Below are 21,248 nucleotides of genomic sequence, written 5' to 3'. Positions count from 1 at the left end.
CGACGCGTTTGGTGTGAACGCCCATTGAGAACGGTGCTGCCACCGTGTGGTGAAATGAGGAATTACATGTTTACATTTGTATTTATTTATTCTGACAGAGATAGCGAGCCATAACTAACACATTATAAGACCGAATCTGCGGGCCGTATGAAATCTGACCGCGGGCCGGACTTTGGACATGCCTGGTCTAAGGTGACCGTTTCTTAATTGTTGGTCTAAGGTGACCCGTTACGGAATATGCAAATGAGGGTTTAGAGTAAATTCTGTGTGTACAGTTTATAATTAAAGATGGAGGTATCCACTGAATACATTCATACTGTGCATTCAGCGGCCAGCTGTTTCCTCTTAAATGAAGCTAAGCAGCTAGCTTCATATTCAACAAATCAATTATGAGAGTGGCATCAATGTTGTCATTTGACAGCTAACTCGTTAGCGTAGCTCCGACAATGTTGAACCAAATGTAATAGCAGCCATTTATTAAAATATGTTTAAATGTAAGCGACCCCCAGAGATCTCTAATGCACTTGTTGGGGTTGTACCCACATGGTTATGGTGTGGTGAGTTCAGGGACCCAAATGCAGCGACAGTTCTTAGACCAGTAGTTTATTGCAGAGAAGGAGAACAGGAACAACTAGGTCCGGGTGTCGACGGGAGCAGAGAACATACGCAATTGTCAATTGGAGGCACGTTTCCGCGCTCCGAGAAGCGGCAGCAAACGGGGCAGTTAAACGGAACATCAGCGTTGACTTTACTATCGTTATGTAACGTAACATAAGAAAGTCGGGATGTCACAATGTCAAACTGTTCCTTTATTCCCAAACATGATGTAACAATACATACGTTTACATGCACAGAATATTTGTTTCTTTTGCTCTTATTTGGAGAAAGAAAAGCGCACCGGCGATGTTTTCCTCGCCGACGGCGTTTCGCTGCATGAGTAAAAAGGTGAGCGCACCTTTTCAACCAAGTTGCACAAACTTAACCAATTAGTCCTCATCTATCGAGCGTTACGGGCTCAACCCTGCCCCCGTGTGGCCAGAGAGCAGAAAGCAGTCTCTGTAACTATTACTTGGGGACAGAACTGCAATTGAAGTCCTCCAAATCAAATTAAAAAAGGACACAACATATCTTGTCCCTGTTTTATTTGCACACTGTATGAAGAGGAAACTGCTCTCAAATCGACTTGACGTCAGATAACGAAGTATGACATACATATCAGACTCACAACAAGAGCGTTTTGTCAAGTATTTATTGAAGTTAGTAGTATATTGAACAGGCATCAACAGAGTCACCTACGTTGTCTTCACTCTGGTCCTCGCTAAGTGTCCTCGGCGTCTCAACCACAGCCTCCCGAACAGGTGGTGCATTTCACAGCAAAGTCATCCGTGTTTAGTCTTTAACAATATCCCATAAAAAGAACGCGACAGAGAGGCTAAGCGATGGAAATGTGTATTTCCTAGTGAGTCGACTTGGGTCCTGAGAGGCCGCTCCGACGACACATCTGCCTCACGCATGCAAACAAAAAAACATTTAATTAAAAAAACAGTTAATTCTAAAAACAGTTAATCTCGCACACCTGCCCCTGTGGTTAATCGAAACGTTGTTATTCTGTAAAATCTCCGGAGAAAGCTATTTTTTATTTTGAAAGAATTGCAACCGGACGTGTTTCAAAATCTCGTCTCGCGAAGCCAGACTTGATTATCGCGAGAGTAGAGTCCGATCTCGGTCCGTCTGTAGCCGTTTCCCAATACTTTATATTCCCCCCATTCTGCCTGCCAAGGAAGTGAATTACCGGGTAACACTGAGCGAGTAACCGTCGTTTCTCCCGGTTCCGAGTGTAAAATGAAAGCGGTGATTCTCGCCGCCGGCTACGGGACCAGGCTCCAGAGGGACGTGGCGGCCGACAGCACCGGGAAGTTCGCTCACCTGTCTGGGACCGCCAAGCCGCTGCTGCCGGTGGGACGGTGCGCCCTGATATCCCACTGGGTCCGCGCGCTCACCGCCTCCGACTGCGTGGACCGCATTTATGTCGTCGTGAGTAACGGAACGTCGTCGGTAAACTTGTATTCAGAGGGCCATTAAATATGATGCATAGAACCGTGACATGTTACATTATCCTCTAATAATGCACCAATAATAAAATCATATGTAATGTCTAAAAGTAGCCATTCTGCATAATGAGTACTTTTTTACGCAAAATATAATAAAATAAATAGTACTAATTATTATTTAAGCCAATAATAAAATCATATGTAATGACTAAAATGTATTGTCTAAAAGAAGCCATTCTGCATAATGAGTATTTTTTCCAATTTAATAATAATAATAAGTATTATTACTATTTTTATTCAATTTTTCGTCATCATACCAATGTATTTGTTAAGTCAATAATAACATATGTAATGACTAAAATGTAATGTCTAAAAATAAGCTATTCTGCATAATGAGTACTTTTTCTATTTAATAATAAGAATTAGTACATTTTGCAGTAATCATACCAATGTATTTGTTAAGCCAATACAGACTTGTTTGCCTTAAGGACCAGGGCCATCCCATAATATGCAGGTATACACTTGGACTGAGAATGATTGACCCACTCTGTTCCAACACTCGAGCGCCCACTTTCTCTCCACAGACTAACGCCGTCTACCTCGCCGCTTTCGAAGAGTGGGCGTCACATTTCACAAACGTCGAGATCCTCAGCGATCGGACGACGAGCAACGATGTAAACGCACGTTTTCACCATCACAACAACATATTGTACACACGTTTCTGTTTCTTTTATACCTCTGACTCTATTCCACCAAGGGGCGCCTTGGAGCCGTCGCCTGCCTGCAACTTGCAGTAAAGCACTTCGAAGTAGAAGACCATGTCCTCATAATTGGGGGGTAAGTGCCCCTCCTCCCTCCCGAGTTGACACTATGTCCCCGATTCTGCCAGATTCACACAACTCCCTTTTTCATCCGTTACAGTGACACCCTCTTCAAAGAGGATTTTAGCCTCAGCAAAGTAAAAGAGAGGTTTTCTGACCTCCAAGCAAAGAGCGAGGACAGCTGTCTGGTGCTCTCGTACCAGTGCGACGAGCAGGGTGAGTAGAGGAGGTTCGGCTCTCGGCACGACCTCGTGGAAGTCTCACCCCGAAGTTTCAAACACGGCTCGTGCTCGCAAATCACTTCTGCATTGTGTGCGTCTTTGTCAGACACTCGTAAATACGGGATATTGGAAGTAGACGGCGATCTCCGCGTCCTCTGTATGAAGGAGAAGCCTCTTCCTACCGAGACAAAGTCGAGGAGAGCAGTAAGTTCACTCCCGACGACACCAGTCGCTCGGCTCTTTGGTTGCAGATGCTCTGCAGCGATTGGCTAATGTTTCCGGCTCATAAGACGTCAGAAGACACTTGGCATCTACCCCAAAGATGGGGCTTCATGGTCTTCACCGAGTTTAAGTATTTAGCTCTCAGTGAAATACATAAGAGCACATGTACAAACATGTTGTCATAATATTTCATATAGCAATATAAAAATCTGAAATAACGACTGGCTACCAATTATTCTGTCCGATGCGATGACCCTCTAATTAATAGGTGACATGTTCGTGATACATGTGAAGTTTACTGGTATTCTTATGAGACGCCCCACATGTACAGTATACATCTACACCACTTTGGAGACAATAACTTCTTGCATTTGTTTTTCAGTGTCCATGTTTCTATGTGTTTTCAAAGAAAAGCCTTCCTCTGTTGGATACCTTTCTTGAGGAAAAGAAGGTACATTTAATAATCAAAAGTACGACATGCGATGTTAATCGTTTTTATTTATTTACTTTTAATACTCAACTTGTTGTTTCCATAGGAGGCTCCTATTGATGAGAAAGACGCCCCGGGGAACTTTGTGTCTTGGCTCATTCCAAGGTAATTTCTGCCGGACCCTCAAGAGTCCGGGATCAGCATCGTTATGCAAATCTATTTGTAATTCCGCTTTGTGGCGACCGGCCGGTCCTCTTTTTTTTCTTTTAAAACTTTCTATACACGTAAAAAATTATGTACTCAGCTAAAACAAATACTTTAAAAATCAATTTGTCACGTGTATTTCTCAATAAATTATACTTTATTGTTTTGTTTTTTTACTTTCAGAGAGCCAGTATACATTCATCAGATTTCTGGGCGTTTCGACGTTGGAAACTTGCCTTCCTATATTGAATGTGACCTCTACTTCAGAGAGAAACTTCAAGACGCTGGCTCTTACATGGTGTAGGAACTGGGAACTGGACAAAAACACCATATTTATGCAACGATAACTAATCAAATGGCCAATTTCAAGAATTGTAACTGTAAATAAGCCTTTAAATATGAATTGTACTGCAAGGGATTTTCCATTAAAATGTTAATTTTTTTATATACATTAAAACCAATGATTTGTCTACTCTGTGAGCAGTCTTGTGCATCTGTCAGAGGCCTTTTCATGGCGGGCCTCCATCTTTGCGATGCGGGATCCGAACTGCATGGCTCTCTTGGGCAGGACGGCCGACTGGCCGAGGCCCAGCCGCTTCGCCGTGAGCCTCAGGAGGAGCTTCTCCCCGACGCCGCGAGGAAGCGACAGGTCCGCCTTCTCCCACACGGGCAAAGAATTCAAGTGGCTCACCACGTCCTCGTCCAAGTAGGGAAATCTGAAGGCAGTTATGATTGTGATTTACTCGCCGCGTACACCTTTTTACCCTCAAGAGGAGAAACGCTGATTCCTGAAACCTGACTTTTTGCTGCACAGCCACACACACACACACACCACTTCCTCTGTTCCGTTAGGATAAAGTCTTAAAAGATGAAGCCTGTCTCATACTTAAAATAGTCTGCACTTAACTTCCCATCAGGATCAGTTAACTGTCTGAATAAAGTACCCGGAGAAACTGAACTAAATGTGCAATTTCAAGACATCCCGTTTTGGCTCTGGTAACGTGCACAACCCTTACCTAGCCTCTTTCCCATGGTCCCCGATCACTCGGTCATCTCTGCCCAAATTCCTGGACGGGATCCTGCCCAGCTCCATTTCCAGTTCCTGGATCAGCCCCTCATGTCCCGACGCTGTAAATCGGACTCTGTGTCTGGAGTAACCGGCCAGCTGCTCGTCCGCCCCGATTCCTGTCAAAACCACCTGCGGTCGTGGAAAAAGGTAAACACGGTCAATGTGGTCGTTTTGAGGATTGGGAAATATATCTCAACTTAAGATATGACGCATCGATGTCGACTAATCAATTAATTGATTTAATCAATTAGTCTGTAAAACTGATCTTGTGGTTAGCAGAGTTGTGCTCGTGCGTTTCTTGGAAATAAGTCATTCGGCATATTATTTTTTAAAAAACGACTAATCGACTAAAGAAGTTTAAGTCGACTACGACCAAATTGACTAATTAAGTCGACTACGAGGGGGCGGTCCTATTAATATCAAATTTACTTTTTATCCTTCAGCACTGACACCAGTGTAGTAGCGCATGGAACAGTTGCATCAAATCCCCTAAAAAATATTTTAAAAGTTCAATAGAGCTCAGAAGTTTTTGACTCATGTACCTTTGCCGACGACGTGAAGGGCCTCGGGTCACCGTGCCCCGTGACGTACCCGATCCCTCTTGCTGCGAACCACACGGCGCAGCCAATGCTGTCATCGAGCACCGTCTCCAGCGGATGCACCAAATGGCAAACGCGCTCCTGGCGCATTTTCTGCAGCTCCTCCTTCGTTACGTCGATTTCAACAAAGTTCCATCTTCTTTCCGGATTTAAGTCTCGTAACTCCCCGAGACCGGCTTTCCCAGTGATCCTGTCTGGAACGTCGAAGGGGCTGGATGTTTGGGGATCGGCTCCGTCGCCCTTACAATCTGTCGGCTTATTTTGGCGCTTTCCGGGTCTCCTTGCGGACTCTTTCGGCTTCTTTGGCACCTGTAGCTTAAACGCTACATTCAGAAGGTCTATTGGTTGATGAGCGGGTATGTGACGGTCAGCTAAGGCAGCCAGGATCATTGAATCGAGTCCTCCCGAAAAGAGTATGGCCACACTAGCGAGTTCATCAGGAGAAGGGGAATCGTCTTGCACCTTGAACGGCAGAGACTGAACACGTCGCCTCACCGCCTCGCTGAGAACATAGGTGAGACGGTTCACCTCGTCGTTATTCTCTTTGCTTGCTAGCAGCTGCTCCAGATCCGTAACATGTGAATGCGAGTTTGGATGAATTTCCTCTTCATCTGACAACTTTGGGATGGATGTATTGAGAGGGCACACGGGTGAGGTGAGTACGAGGCCGGACCGGTTCATGACGGCGGTGCAGCCGCTGGGGACCGACTCCAAAACAGCCGGACTGTTCCTCGAGACAAGATCGCGTCCCCCGTGAGCCCAGGGATAAACCTCAAACGTCACGCAGCCAGCTTCTGCTACCGCCTTCAGGTCGACCCTGTACACACCAACTGCCGGGACTTCCTGCCAAGAAGACTGCGTAGGTCCAGATTCACGGGCCGCCACAGAAGTCAGGGTCAAGGCGTTGACCTCTGCATCAAATGTCCACAGCAAACTCCGCCTTCCAAGGAAGTCTCTGCCGAACCAGAGGTAGTCTCCAGCCTTCTGGTGGTAAACAAACGCCCACGGCCCACGTAAAGTGGACAGGACGGACAAAATATCCGAAGGGCCGTCACAGGATGATAGACGCTGAGAGACAACGGCCGTGTCATTTTCCTCTGGCATCACCGGGAGACCTCCGAAAATCTCCCCGTTCCACACCAGAACATTCCCAGTGTGGTCTTGAACCGGCTGAGGTGTAAGAAGACCCTTCATGTGGAGAACGTGGGCAGAGAACAAACACCGATAGCAGGCATCTGTGCCTCCGACTGTGACGTCCTGGCTCGAGTCGGGCCCCCTTCTCTTCAAACGCTCATGAACCGCTTCGCTCCACGCACACCGAGCGGCCGACAGACTCAACAGACAAAAGATGCCGCACATTGTCGCGGTGAAGGTCCGTCTCACATATCCTGCAGGTCCTTTTTCATGTTATCGAGTTCCTCTGGAGAAAGGAAAATACCCATTATGATCACATTTTTCAGTGAGATAAGACAAAACGCAGCTAGTTTATCTATTAAAAATGACTTACTTTTACATGAACCCAGTGTCTGACCTCTGTCTGCTAGGAAGAATAAGTTACTGTTCCTCTGCTGGATGTAGACTTTCTGGGGGGGTATAATGTATACAAAATGTACATTAATACACAAAAAAAATGCATTTTCTGGAGAAAATAATTTAAAAGATTGCTCAACAATGTGCATTTAACAACTCAGGAAAAAAGGTTTAACTAAGAGAGTTCCTATCTATAGTTTGCAAGGCATAACCACAGTTAAAAAATATTTAAAAAAAGAATAAATATGTAAATTCGAGGTACAATTGGCTCCACCCACCCTGTTTTTCTTCAGATTGGAGAGCTCATCCACGACAACCTTCTGCTCCTTTATCTGAAAGTTATCAAAAATAATTAATTTACAGAGCTGACGAAATGGAAACAACTAATTAAAATGATCAAGAGTCCCGCTTTTACGCTATAACTTTCCAACATGGCCGCCCAGTTATTCATGTACTTCATGCTATAACGTTAGCTACATGTCTACCAGCTCGTGTTAGCGGACTTCACCTTTTTGTTTAATTCCTCCTTGAGAGCGCACGGTCCTTCAAAACTATCCTCGTTATCGCGAAGTTTCGAAGACATGTTGGTGGAAGTTAATTTTACGTGAACGGATAACTTCAGTGTACACGCATGCGCAGCAGCTTTGAGAGCGTTTCCGGGTGCGTTGGTCGGTCCAGTTGTGACTGCACTGCCCCCTGGAGGTGGGCGGTTGACACACACAGTATGTTTTTTCATCTGTTAAAGATTCTAGATGTAAAATAAAAACTAGATTACTATAGGTTTATATTAAAAGAGCACAGGCCATCACACTACAGCAAATTAATGCACAATTTAAATGCAATACATTGAAAAAAAAAAAGTGGCTGTTTACACAGTGCCACTCTTCAACAGAGATTTATTTTCTCATATGTCATGTTGTGCTGTGATACTTTGAACAGAAGAGGATTAGGGCTACACAATTATTTGAGTTCTGATTTCAAAATTCGGACGTAATCGGACATCCTTTGTCCCCAATCCTCTTCCATAACTTTGTCATGTTTTGTCGCAGTTCATAGCATTTTAGATAACACGCACCATATTTTGCTACACGTCGATTAAAACCAGCTCTTTACACTCAGTGACAACCTAACATTTGCACAAACCACTAACTTCACATCAGAGTGGCATCATCCGCTTTTTCTATTTTTTAGATGCAGTTGATAAAAGATAAAGCATTCCCAGAGCTGTCACCATACATACATATTTATATTATATTAGGCTAGTAGTTGCTGCTAGATGCTAAAGACAAGAGTGTGTATGAAAAATAACCTTGATATCAAGTAAATAAAACTGAGGGTTGTTCATGTTTTCCAGTCATATGAGTCTAGGCCCTGTGTTGTTGTTTCCACCAAGGTGGACCATTTACTCAGGCGATGAGTGAAATAAGGAAATCAACAATGTGGATTCAGTATAACAATGGTGTGTGGGAATGAACTAAAAAGCGATCCTTGTAAAAAATAATATAGATTTTGCCTGTTGGCAGCGACAGGGGGTGTTTGGGGGAGGGGAGAGGATTACTCATTCAATAAGCATGCAGGGGTTCAAACCAGAAACCTTCCATCCACATGTGGTACAAATACACTAAATATATATATATATATATCTGCAAACGTCGTATTGATCAGACACAGCTGTCAGATGTTTACCGTTGCATTCCCCGGAATCAAGGGCTGTCATTTTTTTGGGACAGGTGTCCAGGTCATCACAGCCAGACGGTGACCTTTTGATGTTGATTTTTCATGCGGTAGAAATCCACAGAAACAATAAGACCGCAACACTGTTGTGTTCCCAAAAAAAAAGGGTAATGGTAATAATTACCATCGCTGTTACTGGTGTTCTATGGTCACCGAGATGGTTGGTAATCTCCACTAGTGTCCAACAGTATCATGAGATTTTGGGAGACCTCAAGAGCCCAGCTTCAGTTATTCTAAATATCGCCGAGCTGTGTTCCCTTTTAGCTCTATTGCGACACGTTCTTAGAATTGGGCACAAAGAGTGAACAGAAGCCCCGCATGAAGAATAGATGAATAATCGGATCCGGCCTCACGTACACAGTCCACATCCTTCTCGCCCTGCCTTCACCTCTATACCTTCTTTAGCTGTGGCTTAGCAGTGTCGGGCAACTTAAGGCCGCAGGAGGCAAGTCATTCTCATATTTTGGTCCTGGAAGCACAAATATAGCCGACGTAAACACAGCTTGTTGTCGGCTGAAAAAGGATCCGGTCAGGGGAGTCGGCATACCTGCAGGTCACATGGCCACAAAATGACACAGCAGCCGTCTGACCGCTGATAAGAGGTATCTGAGCCCGGCTGACACACCGGCCCACTAATAGTGCGGGCGGTAATCTGTTTGTACCAGCTCAATGTGTGCAGACTTTCAAACGGCTGAAAGCTCTCTGTGATCCCTGAATAGATCACAAAGGGATAGAAGTGCCTATTGTCATCGCTCGGGCTCAAAATATGTGCTTATGTTCTTTGCAGGTGTCAATTTTGCTCCCTCATATGATGAGATGGCACAGGGTTAGGTCTGTGTGTTGCTCTGGGCCGAAAGGAAACTAATCGATACGTGCAAAAAATAATAATAAGCACATGTATTAGTATAGCCCAGCAGCCATATGTGCGTTCACATACCATAGGGCCTATATGTACAGTGCTTCATGCTAAAGTATTGTGATTATGTTGATCGTGACTAACCACAACACGTGCTGGTTGGCTGTTTCTCCCACTCTGTGCATCGTGCATTCATTAGTAAGTAATAACTAATGCTGCGTTCACACAAACAAGCAACAGAGAGACATACAAGTAATTTTTAATAGAGGCCGGGGACGTGAAACAAAGCAGCCGACTCAGCTGTCACTCAAAATGTGAACGTGGCGTTGGTAGTTTTTGATAACTTGATGGAGCCGACGACGCTTAAAGCAACAGTTTGACATTTTGACGAGATTGATGTGTAACAAATATGAAAGCTGCTGTCCAGGAGACGGTTAGCTTAGCTTAGCATAAATAATAGAAATAGGGGTATCCACTAGCCCCTTTAAAACGTACTCATTAACTCGTTATTGTTTGTTTATCAGTTTAATCCGTAAAAATGTGTTTAAATGAGTAAAAATGTTATGAACCATGATTATTTCTTGTCCGACGATGGCATTTTGTTTTAAAACCAGTTGTTATTACAAATAAATCCTCTACAGCTTAAACAAATGATCATATACCACGTTACTTAATGAGTTTTAGAGGTGTCGGTCGGTGGATTGGTCTTTGGACTAGCGGTTTGGTCTGTTTCCTGTCCTTTGCGGTCCAATAAAAGGCCCAAAACACATCACCTTAGACGTGAGAATTCAGCACATAAGACACTGGGGGTCCCACTTGGCTGATCACAGCCTTTTTAAGTAAATTGTGCATCCAGGTGTACAGTGAAGAAGCATATGAGCCACGTGTCATTTGTATGGATACGGGCCAAGGATCCCTCATCCATGCAGCCTGTAATTATAGCTGTGATTCTGTTCTGTTGACATAGGTGGACAAATGCAAGTCATCCAAATGCGTTATTTGTGCATACTTTATTACAACGCTCTATTACAACAGACGTTTAGTAAACAGCTTCACCAGGTCGAGGCACTAATGACAGCATCGGTTACCAAAACGGTAAAATTGTTCAACTTTAATTGGGTGTTGTGTGGCATGAAATGCACAGGCAACGTCATTTGATCTTTTACTTTTGCAATGTCTTTTTTTACCACCCAAGTATTCCTCTGATTCATTTGCCGCATAAAAAAGAAAGTGCAGGATGTTAAAGGTTTGTGATATTATTGCATTTTGGCAAAGATGGATTCTGTGAAAACATCTCAAACGTTTCTCAGTTTACTGTTTTATTGCTTCATTGTCAATTCAGCTGCAGCTCTACTGATATGGGCCAGCGTTGAGCTAGTGACACAGTTTGGTGTAAATCTGACCCAATGAACCAACCATGCATATTCATCCAGTCCATGTATATCCATTTAGAATGTGTATTTTTGTGCGCTACTTGTTTTGTTTACATTATGAATATTTTTAAATATTTAAATATATATTTTAAGCAGGTGCTACTGCTCCCTTCTGCTTAAGTTAGTTAGTTTTACATTGTGTGAATTCATAGTTCATTTAATTTAATTGTTCTCACGACCGAAAGGTATAGAGATGAAATAGGCAGTCCAGACATATATATATATATATATATCATATATATTTGTTGTGATAAAGTGATAGGTTATCTTTGGTCAGGTGTTGATTGGAGGCTGTATACTCATCATTTACGTGTCTAAAGAAACTCACAACAAAGGGCTTTCAACCACGAAAGCTATAACAATGACACTTTTATTCTGCCTAGGTGATTTAAAAAAAATAAAAATAAAAATATTTAAAAAATATTTAAAAAATAATATGGAGTGCGCATGCGCGAAAGACACTTGTTTTTTTTCCCCCCTGACACAATGTAAATAACGGCTGGTCACGTGACACCAGCGCGAGTATATTCGAGGCGGAACATCAACAGAGAGCAGCAGAACCGAGCGCAGCGTCCAGCGGAGCGGAGCCCACAGCAGCTCCGAGCCTTTTGTGTGTTTCCTCCCGTACGCGGGCGCAGAAAGCCATTGCTTTCCGACTTCAGCTACAGTGATAGCTAAGTTTGGGAAGGAGAAAAAGGAGAGACGCCGTGTCCTTTTGCTTCTTTTTTTGTGTGCTGGTGGTGTTGTTGTTGCCGTCGTTACCCGACAGCCAGGGTCGACCCCCACACAACCCCCACCCCCCTTTTTTTCTTGCAACAGCACAAAAGAGGAGACAGCGTAAAGACAACAAGAAAATAATTACAAAAATTCACTTGGTTATTTTTGTTCCCCCTATTTTGGGACAGCTTAACAATGGATACCTCTGGACCCAAGAAGACGTGCTGCGGTAGGTTGTTTCCCACATCGATGGAGAAGGCTGGATGGATGCATCCACCTCCACCTCCACCCCTCCTCCAGCTGCACCGTCCTGACTCCTTTTATTCTGACCCCCCTTGAATGTTTCCTTCACAGAGTCCGTCCGAGACTTCTTCACCTCGGCTAAATTCCTCATTTACATGGGACACGCCATGTCAACATGGGTGAGTGAGCCTCTGTGAGAACCCCTTTTATTGTCTTATTTTTGAATGACAGCCCGTCATCATCATCTGTTTCTGCTGTCAAACTGAGTGTAAATACAACGTGAGCGTATCGCTGTGACACTGTGTGCTAAAATACCTGTTGCTACAATACAACATGACATTTATTTGTCTACACAAATACCTCCAAAAAGGATCAATCCAGCTGGAGATGGGGTGTTATTTTTGAGGGGTGGCTCTTTATTGTTAATTCAAGCCCTAACCTGGGATGTCTTGGCAGTGTCGACTTCTCTGAATAATCCCAAAACGTGTGTTTTTTTTTTTTTTCTTCTTTTCTTCTTCCCAGGGCGACCGAATGTGGAACTTCGCCGTGGCCGTTTTCCTGGTGGAGCTGTACGGGAACAGCCTGCTCCTGTCGGCCGTGTACGGGCTGGTGGTGGCCGGCTCCGTGCTGCTGCTGGGGGCCATCATCGGGGACTGGGTGGACAAGAACCCCAGACTCAAAGGTGAGGCGGCACACAATCAGGAACAAAAAGTGGATCTGCCATTGAAGGGTGTCGTTATAACACAAGTGCGCCCCCCCCCCCCCCCCATTTTTTAAGCACTCTCAAAAGGGGGTTTGTGTTGTACAGTGTGCACATTTCACGCTAATTTTTCACAGTTAAGTGCACCCCCTTTGTGGAATGGTTTATTCAGAGGAATTTGGCAAAAGCATTATTAGATTAGAACCCGGAGCTCAGATGAACCAGTTATCAGACAGAAAACCAGTTGTCTTTGATCGTTTCTGTCCCTAATGTTCACCGCGGTGTGTTTCCACAGTGGCCCAGACCTCGCTGCTCGTCCAGAACAGTTGCGTCATCGTGTGCGGGATCCTACTGATGGTTGTTTTCCAGTTCAAAGAACAGCTTGTGGAGCTTTACAATGGATGGATTCTGGTAAGATCCCCCCACCCCCACCTCCCTTTTCTGTGCTAACACACTCGCCGTTTCAACGTGATCCGATCAGGGTTTTTTTTTCCGTCTGACTCTTTCCTCAAGTACAACACTCTGACCCCGAGATTGAAAGTTGCTCGCTTTTACTGATACGGACTCCTGCCTCATTATCATTTTACGACCACTCAAAGGGCTTTTTACAGGTCTAAATGATTGCGCTTCACTTCCAGAAGACCTTTGACTGGTCCACTAACTTAAAATTGTACTTTAGTTTTAAACATGTGCGTATCGGGCAACTCGTCCTCATTAATTACTGAACTTGTCACCGCGAGACGACAAAGCTCACTGGGCCGTGATCATAATCCATGAGGTGTTCCTACCTATCACAGGAAGGCCAAGCATGAGAGGGAGTTTACACAGTCCTCTATTTGGAAAAGAATGTTTGTTTTCGGTGTTTTGCAAGCGGCTTGTTTGCACTCGTTGAGCTATGTGGCTTCGCGAGTGCCCCCTCCCCACAAAAGGTTTTTTCTGACCTAATTATGCAGAGAAGACCAGAGCTGCAGAGCGGACAGGTTTCTGTCGGGTCGAGAAAAAACACAAATGCCTTCCTGTCTCGAGGGAAGAATGAGATTTTTACCACGATGAGAGCGCTCCGAGGGCCGGCGTAGGAGAGAGAGAGAGAGAGAGAGAGGGGCGGTGAAACAGGAGATGGAGTGTCTCGTTGAGGGTCTGTGGAGTCAGCAGGTTCCTTCAAGGCCGGGTCACATGACTGAGGGAGAAATGCAGCCCGGCCGGTTGAAGCATTTTTCGTGAACGCAGAGAAGAAGAAAAAACAGAGTGGGTTTGGGTTGAGGTCACATGTTGAGAGTTATTTGTTAGCTAGTTATTTTTTCACATATTTCACAGAATTCATTTCATTGATTTTTTTCTTTCTTTTTTTTCTCTCCCCCCCCCCCCCCCCCCCCCCCACCCCCCCACCCCCCACAGGTAGTTATTGATTTCTGTAGTTTACATGTTCCTGATGCATTGTGGTCCGCGCCATATTACACAAGTATTAAGAAAAAATATATCTGTTTTTCGCAAAAATTATGCTTTTTTTTCCCAGATTATTCTGACTTTTTTCGCCTCTCTAAAAAGCCTTCAGACGAAAACAATCCAACAAAGAAAAAAACACTTTAACTGGTTGAACTGGTTAATTTTTGCTTAATTCACAAGCCAAAAAGGTCACTGACTGCAGCTGGAGCCGTATTCTGGGCAGGAGGACGGGTGTATGTGGGATTGATTCAAAACCAACAAAAGTGTGTGTGTGTGTGTGTGTGTGTGTGTGTGTGTGTGTGTGTGCGTGTGTGTGTTTGGGATAATTAAGTTACATTAGTGCAACAGTGTCGTAGCTAGATTATGTGTTTTTAATAACTTTTGGACAATGATTGAGGGATAAGTTAAAATCAAGCTTTAGCTCTACTCTTTTTTGGTTTTAGACTTACCAGCCTCATCCTTCTTAATTAATATTGTTTAAATGTAACATGCGAATGTGAAAAAAAAACCACTTTATTTTGTTTTTCAGACCACCTGCTACATTCTGGTGATCACCATCGCCAACATTGCCAACCTAGCCAGCACGGCGACAGCCATCACCATCCAGAGGGACTGGGTGGTGGTCGTGGCCGGCCAGGACAGCAGCAGGTTGGCAGGTCGGTGTTTTCTTACCCTCGCACGCCGGCTATCACCGAATGCAGGCCTCACCACATCCGTTATCGCGGCTCCTCGGCGTGGCAGACTTTGCACCCCTCGGTGCTGACTCACTCTGTTTTTTTTGTTGCTTTTTTATGCCCCGTCTGTTTCCCCCCAGATTGTGTTATAAACTAATTCAAAAGATTTGCTCACATGGTGGAAACGCTCGTGGACTTGATGAACTTGAAGATCTTACGTTGGTCTGCTGTGCTCGTCCCATCAGTTACATTCATAAGATAATCATATGAATGTAAAAAAACAGGAAAGAACTGTAATATGTCACATTTCCTTTGTATTAATCAGGGTTCACACCCTTTTTTTTAAACAGACATGAATGCCACGGTGCGGATTATCGACCAGCTGACCAACATCCTGGCTCCCATGCTGGTGGGTCAGATCATGGCCTTCGGCTCCCCTTTCATCGGCTGCGGCTTCATCTCCGGCTGGAACCTGTGCTCCATGTGCGTGGAGTACGCGCTTCTGTGGAAGGTCTACCAGAAGACGCCGGCGTTGGCCTCGAAAGCCGGCCAGAAGGAGCAGCAGCAGGAGCTCAAACAGATCTGCTCGCCGAAAGGTAGCTGCAGGAACCTCGAGTTCTGGACTATGTTTTGGCCCCGAGTGATGATTCAGAGAAATTATAACCAAATCTCTCCGTGTTTCTTCCCTTTTTTTCCCTCAGACTCGGAGAGCGGCCAGAGTCCCGAGGAGTCGTCCCAGCCGCTGATGAATGAAACCTCAGTCGCGGCCAAGCCCGACTCTCCCAAGAGTCACGGCTGTTGCTACCAGGCGACCGAACCCCTGCGCACCTTGAAGGCCGGCTGGGTGTCCTACTACAACCAGAACATCTTCTTCGCCGGCATGTCGCTGGCTTTCCTCTACATGACGGTGCTGGGCTTCGACTGCATCACCACGGGTTACGCCTACACGCAGGGCCTCAACGGCTCGGTGCTGAGCCTGCTGATGGGCGCCTCGGCCGTGTCGGGCATCTGCGGCACCGTCGCCTTCACTTGGGTTCGCAAGAAGTGCGGCCTGATCCGCACAGGCTTCATTTCCGGCGTAGCCCAGCTGGCCTGCCTCGTGCTGTGCGTCGTCTCTGTCTTCGCTCCCGGGAGCCCCTTCGACCTCAGCGTCTCGCCCTTCCAGGACATTTACACCCACCTGATCGGAGAGAAGACGCTGCCCGAGGCCAACCACCTCACCGGCCTGTTCGCCGGTGGAAACGCCACGACCGCCGCACCGGCTGAAGAGCTGCCGCCCTTGCCGTCCTACATGTCTGTTAGTCTGCTGTTCGCTGGAGTAATTGCTGCTAGAGTTGGTGAGTAAAATACGGCCCCTTGATTTAATTAATTTCTAATGATATTGTATTTTATATTGTTTTCGGAGCGGAACAGCAGCTCCAAAGTGCAAACGATCATCAGTAACCGGTGCATAGTCTATGTTTTATTAATTTATTTAAAAGGAAATGAGTGTGTTATAAGTATTATAGTGTCCATGCTGTGTTGGCATGTTCATTTCCATTTACGAGATTGCAAAAGGCTGTTTCCCAAATTACGACTTCCTAAAAGGGACTCAAGCAGGTTCACAGGTTGAGATTTTTTATTATAAGTAACCGGTCTGTCACGTAGACGTCAGAGCAATATCTGCGACCTTTGAATCCAATAATATCGCTCTGATAATTTCCGCGACAGCTACCGTGGCCGTTCTAAAGCGTTTATAATGCGGCTGTAAAAAAATGCCATTAGTGCTGACTGTTGACCCCTGTCTTTGCAGGCCTGTGGTCTTTCGACCTGACGGTAACCCAGCTCATCCAGGAGAACGTGGTCGAGTCGGAGCGAGGCGTGATCAACGGGGTCCAGAACTCCATGAATTACCTCTTGGACCTGCTGCACTTCATCATGGTGATTCTGGCTCCCAACCCGGAGGCCTTCGGCCTGCTGGTCATCATCTCCGTGTCCTTCGTGGCCATGGGTCACATCATGTACTTTGGATTTGCCTTCAAGAGCCTGGGCAGTCGCCTCTTCCTCTGCTGCTCGCCGGAGCAGAAGGTGGAGACGGTAGACCGCCTCTCACTTCCGACCACCGTCTAACCCCCTTTTTAATTAAAGAGACTCCGTCCGAGGTACATACTTCTCAAGCCTTACCCCGACCGCTGCATCTTATCTTAACTAACATCTTTGCTTGTAGCAGGCAGAATGCTAATGCTAACGTAAACCAGAGAAAGGTAACTTAACACGCTATGCATACTGTAGCCCGTGAATACAGCATTAATCATGAGTAGAAGGAGGTGAGTAGAACGCTTGGAGTCATAGAAAACTAATACACATTAAAAGTGAAGATACAAGGGTTTTTTTCAACCTCATCTGCGGGGGGGGGGGGGGGTCAAGCGAGGATCCATCCCTTCTGGGCTTCTGACCCCAATGTGGGGTCCTGTTAAAGAAATCAGGGGATAAGGCGCCGTCAAATAACCTCCTCCTTAACAGCCCGGATCTAGCTGTAGAGCTTCAGAGTTTCAGTAAAGGTGCTTCAGCTAACTAAAACGGCAGAACGGGGGAGAAATCTCGCAGGGAGGAGGCGCAGAGGCTCGGATTAAAGAGAGGAACGTACCCCCATTTTCTGACGCTCGCCTCTCAGGTCTGCTTGCTGCTCTCTGATTGGCCAAGCCTGTACAAGTAGGTTAAGCTGGTTGTGGATGCCTTCCTCCATGTAGGGGGGAGGGAGGGTGCTCTTTATTTAACCAAACACAAAACTGGGTCTCTTTTTTAATACATAGGTATAAGGATTATGCAGTTAAACTGTATGTATTCAGGAAAGTGCAGTGTTTTTTTTAATAATAATTGTATCATCAGTATTGTGTTCCATAAGACAGAAAATGAGAAATCCTATGCAGTCTTGTCAATATCGCTCTCAGTTACCAAAGTCAAAGTCCACGCGTGGCATAAAAGGAAGCGAGGGAAAACCAGATATCTGTCTGAAGCATTCCAAATATATATATTTGTACATCAGCTGACAGAAGTATACCTGGATACGTCTAACCCACTCTGCGATTGTACTTCAATTAGTTTTTTTATGATAATTCCGTGTGATTTTTGTCACCTTTTTTTTGATTTTCTGTTTCTCTTCTCTCTCTCTCTTCTTTAAAAAAAAAAAAATCATGATTGTTGGTACACCGGCACTTTAAGTGATTGACGTCTGTCATTACACCGAACACGTGATCAGGCATTTGATCAATATCTTTGCACAAGCCGGTCCTCGACTCTCCTACACACACATCGTACAATCTCACTTCAATCGCTTCTCTTCTCTTTGTCAGTCTGTTCAGACTAAAAAAAAAAAAAAAAAAAGGGCACATAATGTAACACACATGAGGAAAAACCTGAACCAGTCTGGGTAGCCTCCGCCCGGCAACAGACTCTGGACCTGGACCGGGTGGGTTTTAGTTCAGAGGGAGGGGGGTCCCATTTTACTGAACTCAAGGTTCTGACACGTTTAGTCTAGCAAAAATGTATTTCAATAGTTTGTGGAGTGTTTTTTAAATTTTTTTTTTTTATGCATGCTTGTTTTCCTGTGAAGTGATTTTGTAAAAGTAAAAGATTGTTTCCCAAAAAAAAAAAAAAACTGATGAAAATCATCGACGTTTGGAAAGTAGCTTTTACTTCAAAGTGACACTACTGTTTCTAACTGAACAAGCGGTCGCCGTGGATACACGTGGCAATTAATGATAAATGCAAAAAAAAAATACAAATAATGTAACGTTTTCCTAACATTATCCACCATAAAGCTGCTGGTCGTAACAGACGGAGTAATTATTTTTTTTTTCCATCTGAAAGAGGAGTAATAGCTACTAGCAGAGTAACTAATGTAGCTGTAACTAGTTCCTTTCCACCTCCGTTGCCTTGTTGTAAATGACGCCCTCGACAAGCTGTTGAACGCACACACACACGTGGCCACGTCCGGGATGGTTGCTAGCGGCAACCGACCTGCGAAGAAGTCTAGCCTGGGGGTGGGTGGTGGGGGGGGGGCTTTCCGGTAAGAAATATTTAGGTTTGGAAAACCGAGGTAGCCACACACCGGGAGGACTTAAGGCCCGCTTTTCAGCAGCACGTGCTGAGTCAGGATATATATGCAGGTGTGCCAACCAGGTGCCAACTCACTCGCCCGGCAGTGGAGCTTCATGTTAGTGTTCCAGCCGGGTTTCAAAGTAAACCTCAAACTCGGCGTGGCCACGGGAACAAAGCCAGCTCTTACAATGCTTGGTCTGCTGATTCAGGAAAAAAAAAATCTTACACGGCAATAACTCTTTTTTTAATGTAAATAACAGCGGTCAGCCAATATATACTTACTTAAATACACAATTGGAAAATGCACAAAAAAATTATATATATAATATATAGTGTGTGTGTGTTGTTGTTGTTGTCATGCTGTTGGTCTGGAAATGCTGACTTTTCCTTCTTTTTCTACATGTTTTACACCTAGTGTTAAGATTTTGTGTTAAATTGCCTTTTTGAAAATTTGTGTATAAAGCAATTACTTCTTATTATTTCTGTATCATACTGCTTTTTAATCTGATGATATATATATATATATATATATATATATATATATATATATATTTCTCTCTGTATATATATAAATATACCAGTGTTATTGTAGTTCAATAGTAAAAAACATTCAATCGTAAAGAAATCATGTACATGTAATAATTGCACTCCACTGAATTGGTACTTCTTGTTTTGCATGAGGTCTCCTAAATAAAGAAAACGTTCATAATTGCCGGTGTGTCTAGTCTAGTGTGTGTGTGTGTGTGTGTGTGTGTCCAGTGTATTAAGTGGAGGGTTTCTCGGCCTCAGTCTCGGGGCTTGGCTGCAGCTGTGTGAGGTCACATACCACACAGCTGAGTTAGCTGCTAATTTCCTTTCCCAGAATCCCTTTCTTCCAGCCAGGTGGCGTTAAACTGACTGACTTTAAGCTGAACCGGATGACCTGGGCCTGCACGCCTGCTGAAAAGACAAAAGAGCGACCTGCTTTTTGTGTGCGTGAGACAGAAGGGCTCGGGGCCAGGGAGTGACTTTGTGGCATTTTGTGTATTTCTTCATTTTAACATTTTTAAGTCCATTTTTATTAAATCTGCGAGCGTATATAGCGACGGTCCAAATAGGAGTTGGAACCACTTGTAAGAGGTTTAAGTGGCACCGAATACCAACGCACTGCTAATCGGCAGTCGGAGTACAATAGCGTTTGTTTGAGTGTCTGAACAAATGTTCCCGCATCAGACATCACTTACAGAACTATAACTCATTTCCACAGACCTCGAAGCAAACACAACACATTTTATTTAACCTGAAGACGGATATAAATATATATATATATATATATTTATACATATATATTTTATATATGTATATATGTACATATATATATATACAGTATACATATATATATATATATACATATACATATATATATACATATAGGCCAAAGCAAACACATTTTATATATATAAATATATATATGTATAAATATATTTATATATATGTATATATATACATATATATATATATTTATACATATATATATATATATAAATATATATATATATATGTAAATATATATATATATATTTACATATATAGATATGTATATATATATATATATATTTATATATATATATATATAAAATGTGTTGTGTTTGCTTGGATATATATATATATATAATATAAGAAAATGTATATATATATATACATATATATATACATACATATATACATATATATATACATATACATATATATATATACATATACATATATATATACATATACATATATATATATATATACATATACATATACATATATATATATATATATATATATATATATATATATATATATATATCAGATGCTCTCTGGTACGGCAGTAGATGACGATTTAGACTCTAAATTGTTACACGTTGACTTGAACATAATCTGCACTTATTGTTGGTGCTCTAGACTTGAGATGTTCGTTGTTTTAATAACTGTATTTTACATTCAACAGTTTTGGGAAGAGGCTTCAACATGAAACCCGCTGATGCGAGAGGGGAAAAGGCAGCTGACTGCAGTGAGGGTCCAACGTCCACGCACGGGAACCGGGACTCTAGATAAGTGAGCGCGCAGTGAACATGTCTTCCTCTTTATGAGCGAGATCTCTAAAATACTCTGAAATCATGAGAACTCGGCGAGAAGCAGATTCTCTCTCTCTCAAAAAAAATAAGATGTGCATGTTTGAGCAGAATCTCCC

The 21,248-nt window shown here is 43.7% G+C and overlaps 4 protein-coding genes across 8 annotated transcripts; 2 read left to right on the top strand and 2 right to left on the bottom strand.

The window, feature by feature from the left end:
- Positions 1–41: 41 nt before the first annotated feature.
- On the top strand, positions 42–4,421 carry LOC117750227 (glucose-1-phosphate adenylyltransferase large subunit 3, chloroplastic/amyloplastic-like). Of its 5 annotated transcripts, none has more exons than XM_034561330.1 (8): positions 42–192; positions 2,636–2,725; positions 2,809–2,888; positions 2,973–3,088; positions 3,200–3,297; positions 3,698–3,766; positions 3,852–3,910; positions 4,118–4,421. In XM_034561330.1, the coding sequence occupies exons 1-8, from the start codon at positions 148–150 to the stop codon at positions 4,251–4,253; spliced, it is 693 nt and encodes a 230-aa protein (XP_034417221.1). In that variant the 5' UTR covers positions 42–147; the 3' UTR covers positions 4,254–4,421. The 5 variants fall into 5 exon arrangements, with proteins under 5 accessions (XP_034417221.1, XP_034417216.1, XP_034417219.1 ...); XM_034561325.1 differs by lacking the exon at positions 42–192 and adding an exon at positions 1,489–2,055; XM_034561328.1 differs by lacking the exon at positions 42–192 and adding an exon at positions 1,492–2,034.
- Positions 4,088–7,799, bottom strand: asnsd1 (asparagine synthetase domain containing 1). The gene is made up of 6 exons (XM_034561324.1): positions 7,656–7,799; positions 7,426–7,479; positions 7,125–7,200; positions 5,561–7,037; positions 4,966–5,147; positions 4,088–4,665 (listed from the first exon to the last, which is right to left on the bottom strand). The coding sequence occupies exons 4-6, from the start codon at positions 6,974–6,976 to the stop codon at positions 4,419–4,421; spliced, it is 1,845 nt and encodes a 614-aa protein (XP_034417215.1). The 5' UTR covers positions 6,977–7,037; positions 7,125–7,200; positions 7,426–7,479; positions 7,656–7,799; the 3' UTR covers positions 4,088–4,418.
- Positions 4,368–7,803, bottom strand: LOC117750228 (ASNSD1 upstream open reading frame protein-like). The gene is made up of 6 exons (XM_034561331.1): positions 7,656–7,803; positions 7,426–7,479; positions 7,125–7,200; positions 5,561–7,037; positions 4,966–5,147; positions 4,368–4,665 (listed from the first exon to the last, which is right to left on the bottom strand). The coding sequence occupies exons 1-4, from the start codon at positions 7,728–7,730 to the stop codon at positions 6,997–6,999; spliced, it is 246 nt and encodes an 81-aa protein (XP_034417222.1). The 5' UTR covers positions 7,731–7,803; the 3' UTR covers positions 4,368–4,665; positions 4,966–5,147; positions 5,561–6,996.
- Positions 7,804–11,675: 3,872 nt separating this feature from the next.
- slc40a1 (solute carrier family 40 member 1) lies at positions 11,676–19,736 on the top strand. The gene is made up of 8 exons (XM_034561421.1): positions 11,676–12,116; positions 12,242–12,309; positions 12,653–12,812; positions 13,126–13,241; positions 14,803–14,929; positions 15,298–15,543; positions 15,649–16,284; positions 16,740–19,736. The coding sequence occupies exons 1-8, from the start codon at positions 12,083–12,085 to the stop codon at positions 17,054–17,056; spliced, it is 1,704 nt and encodes a 567-aa protein (XP_034417312.1). The 5' UTR covers positions 11,676–12,082; the 3' UTR covers positions 17,057–19,736.
- The last annotated feature ends 1,512 nt before the right edge of the window (positions 19,737–21,248 follow it).

The sequence above is a fragment of the Cyclopterus lumpus genome, chromosome 21, assembly GCF_009769545.1.
Source record: "Cyclopterus lumpus isolate fCycLum1 chromosome 21, fCycLum1.pri, whole genome shotgun sequence".
NCBI lineage: Eukaryota > Metazoa > Chordata > Actinopteri > Perciformes > Cyclopteridae > Cyclopterus > Cyclopterus lumpus.
The sequence above is the reverse complement of the archived record's forward strand: the minus strand, read 5'-3'. Positions and strand labels throughout refer to the sequence as shown.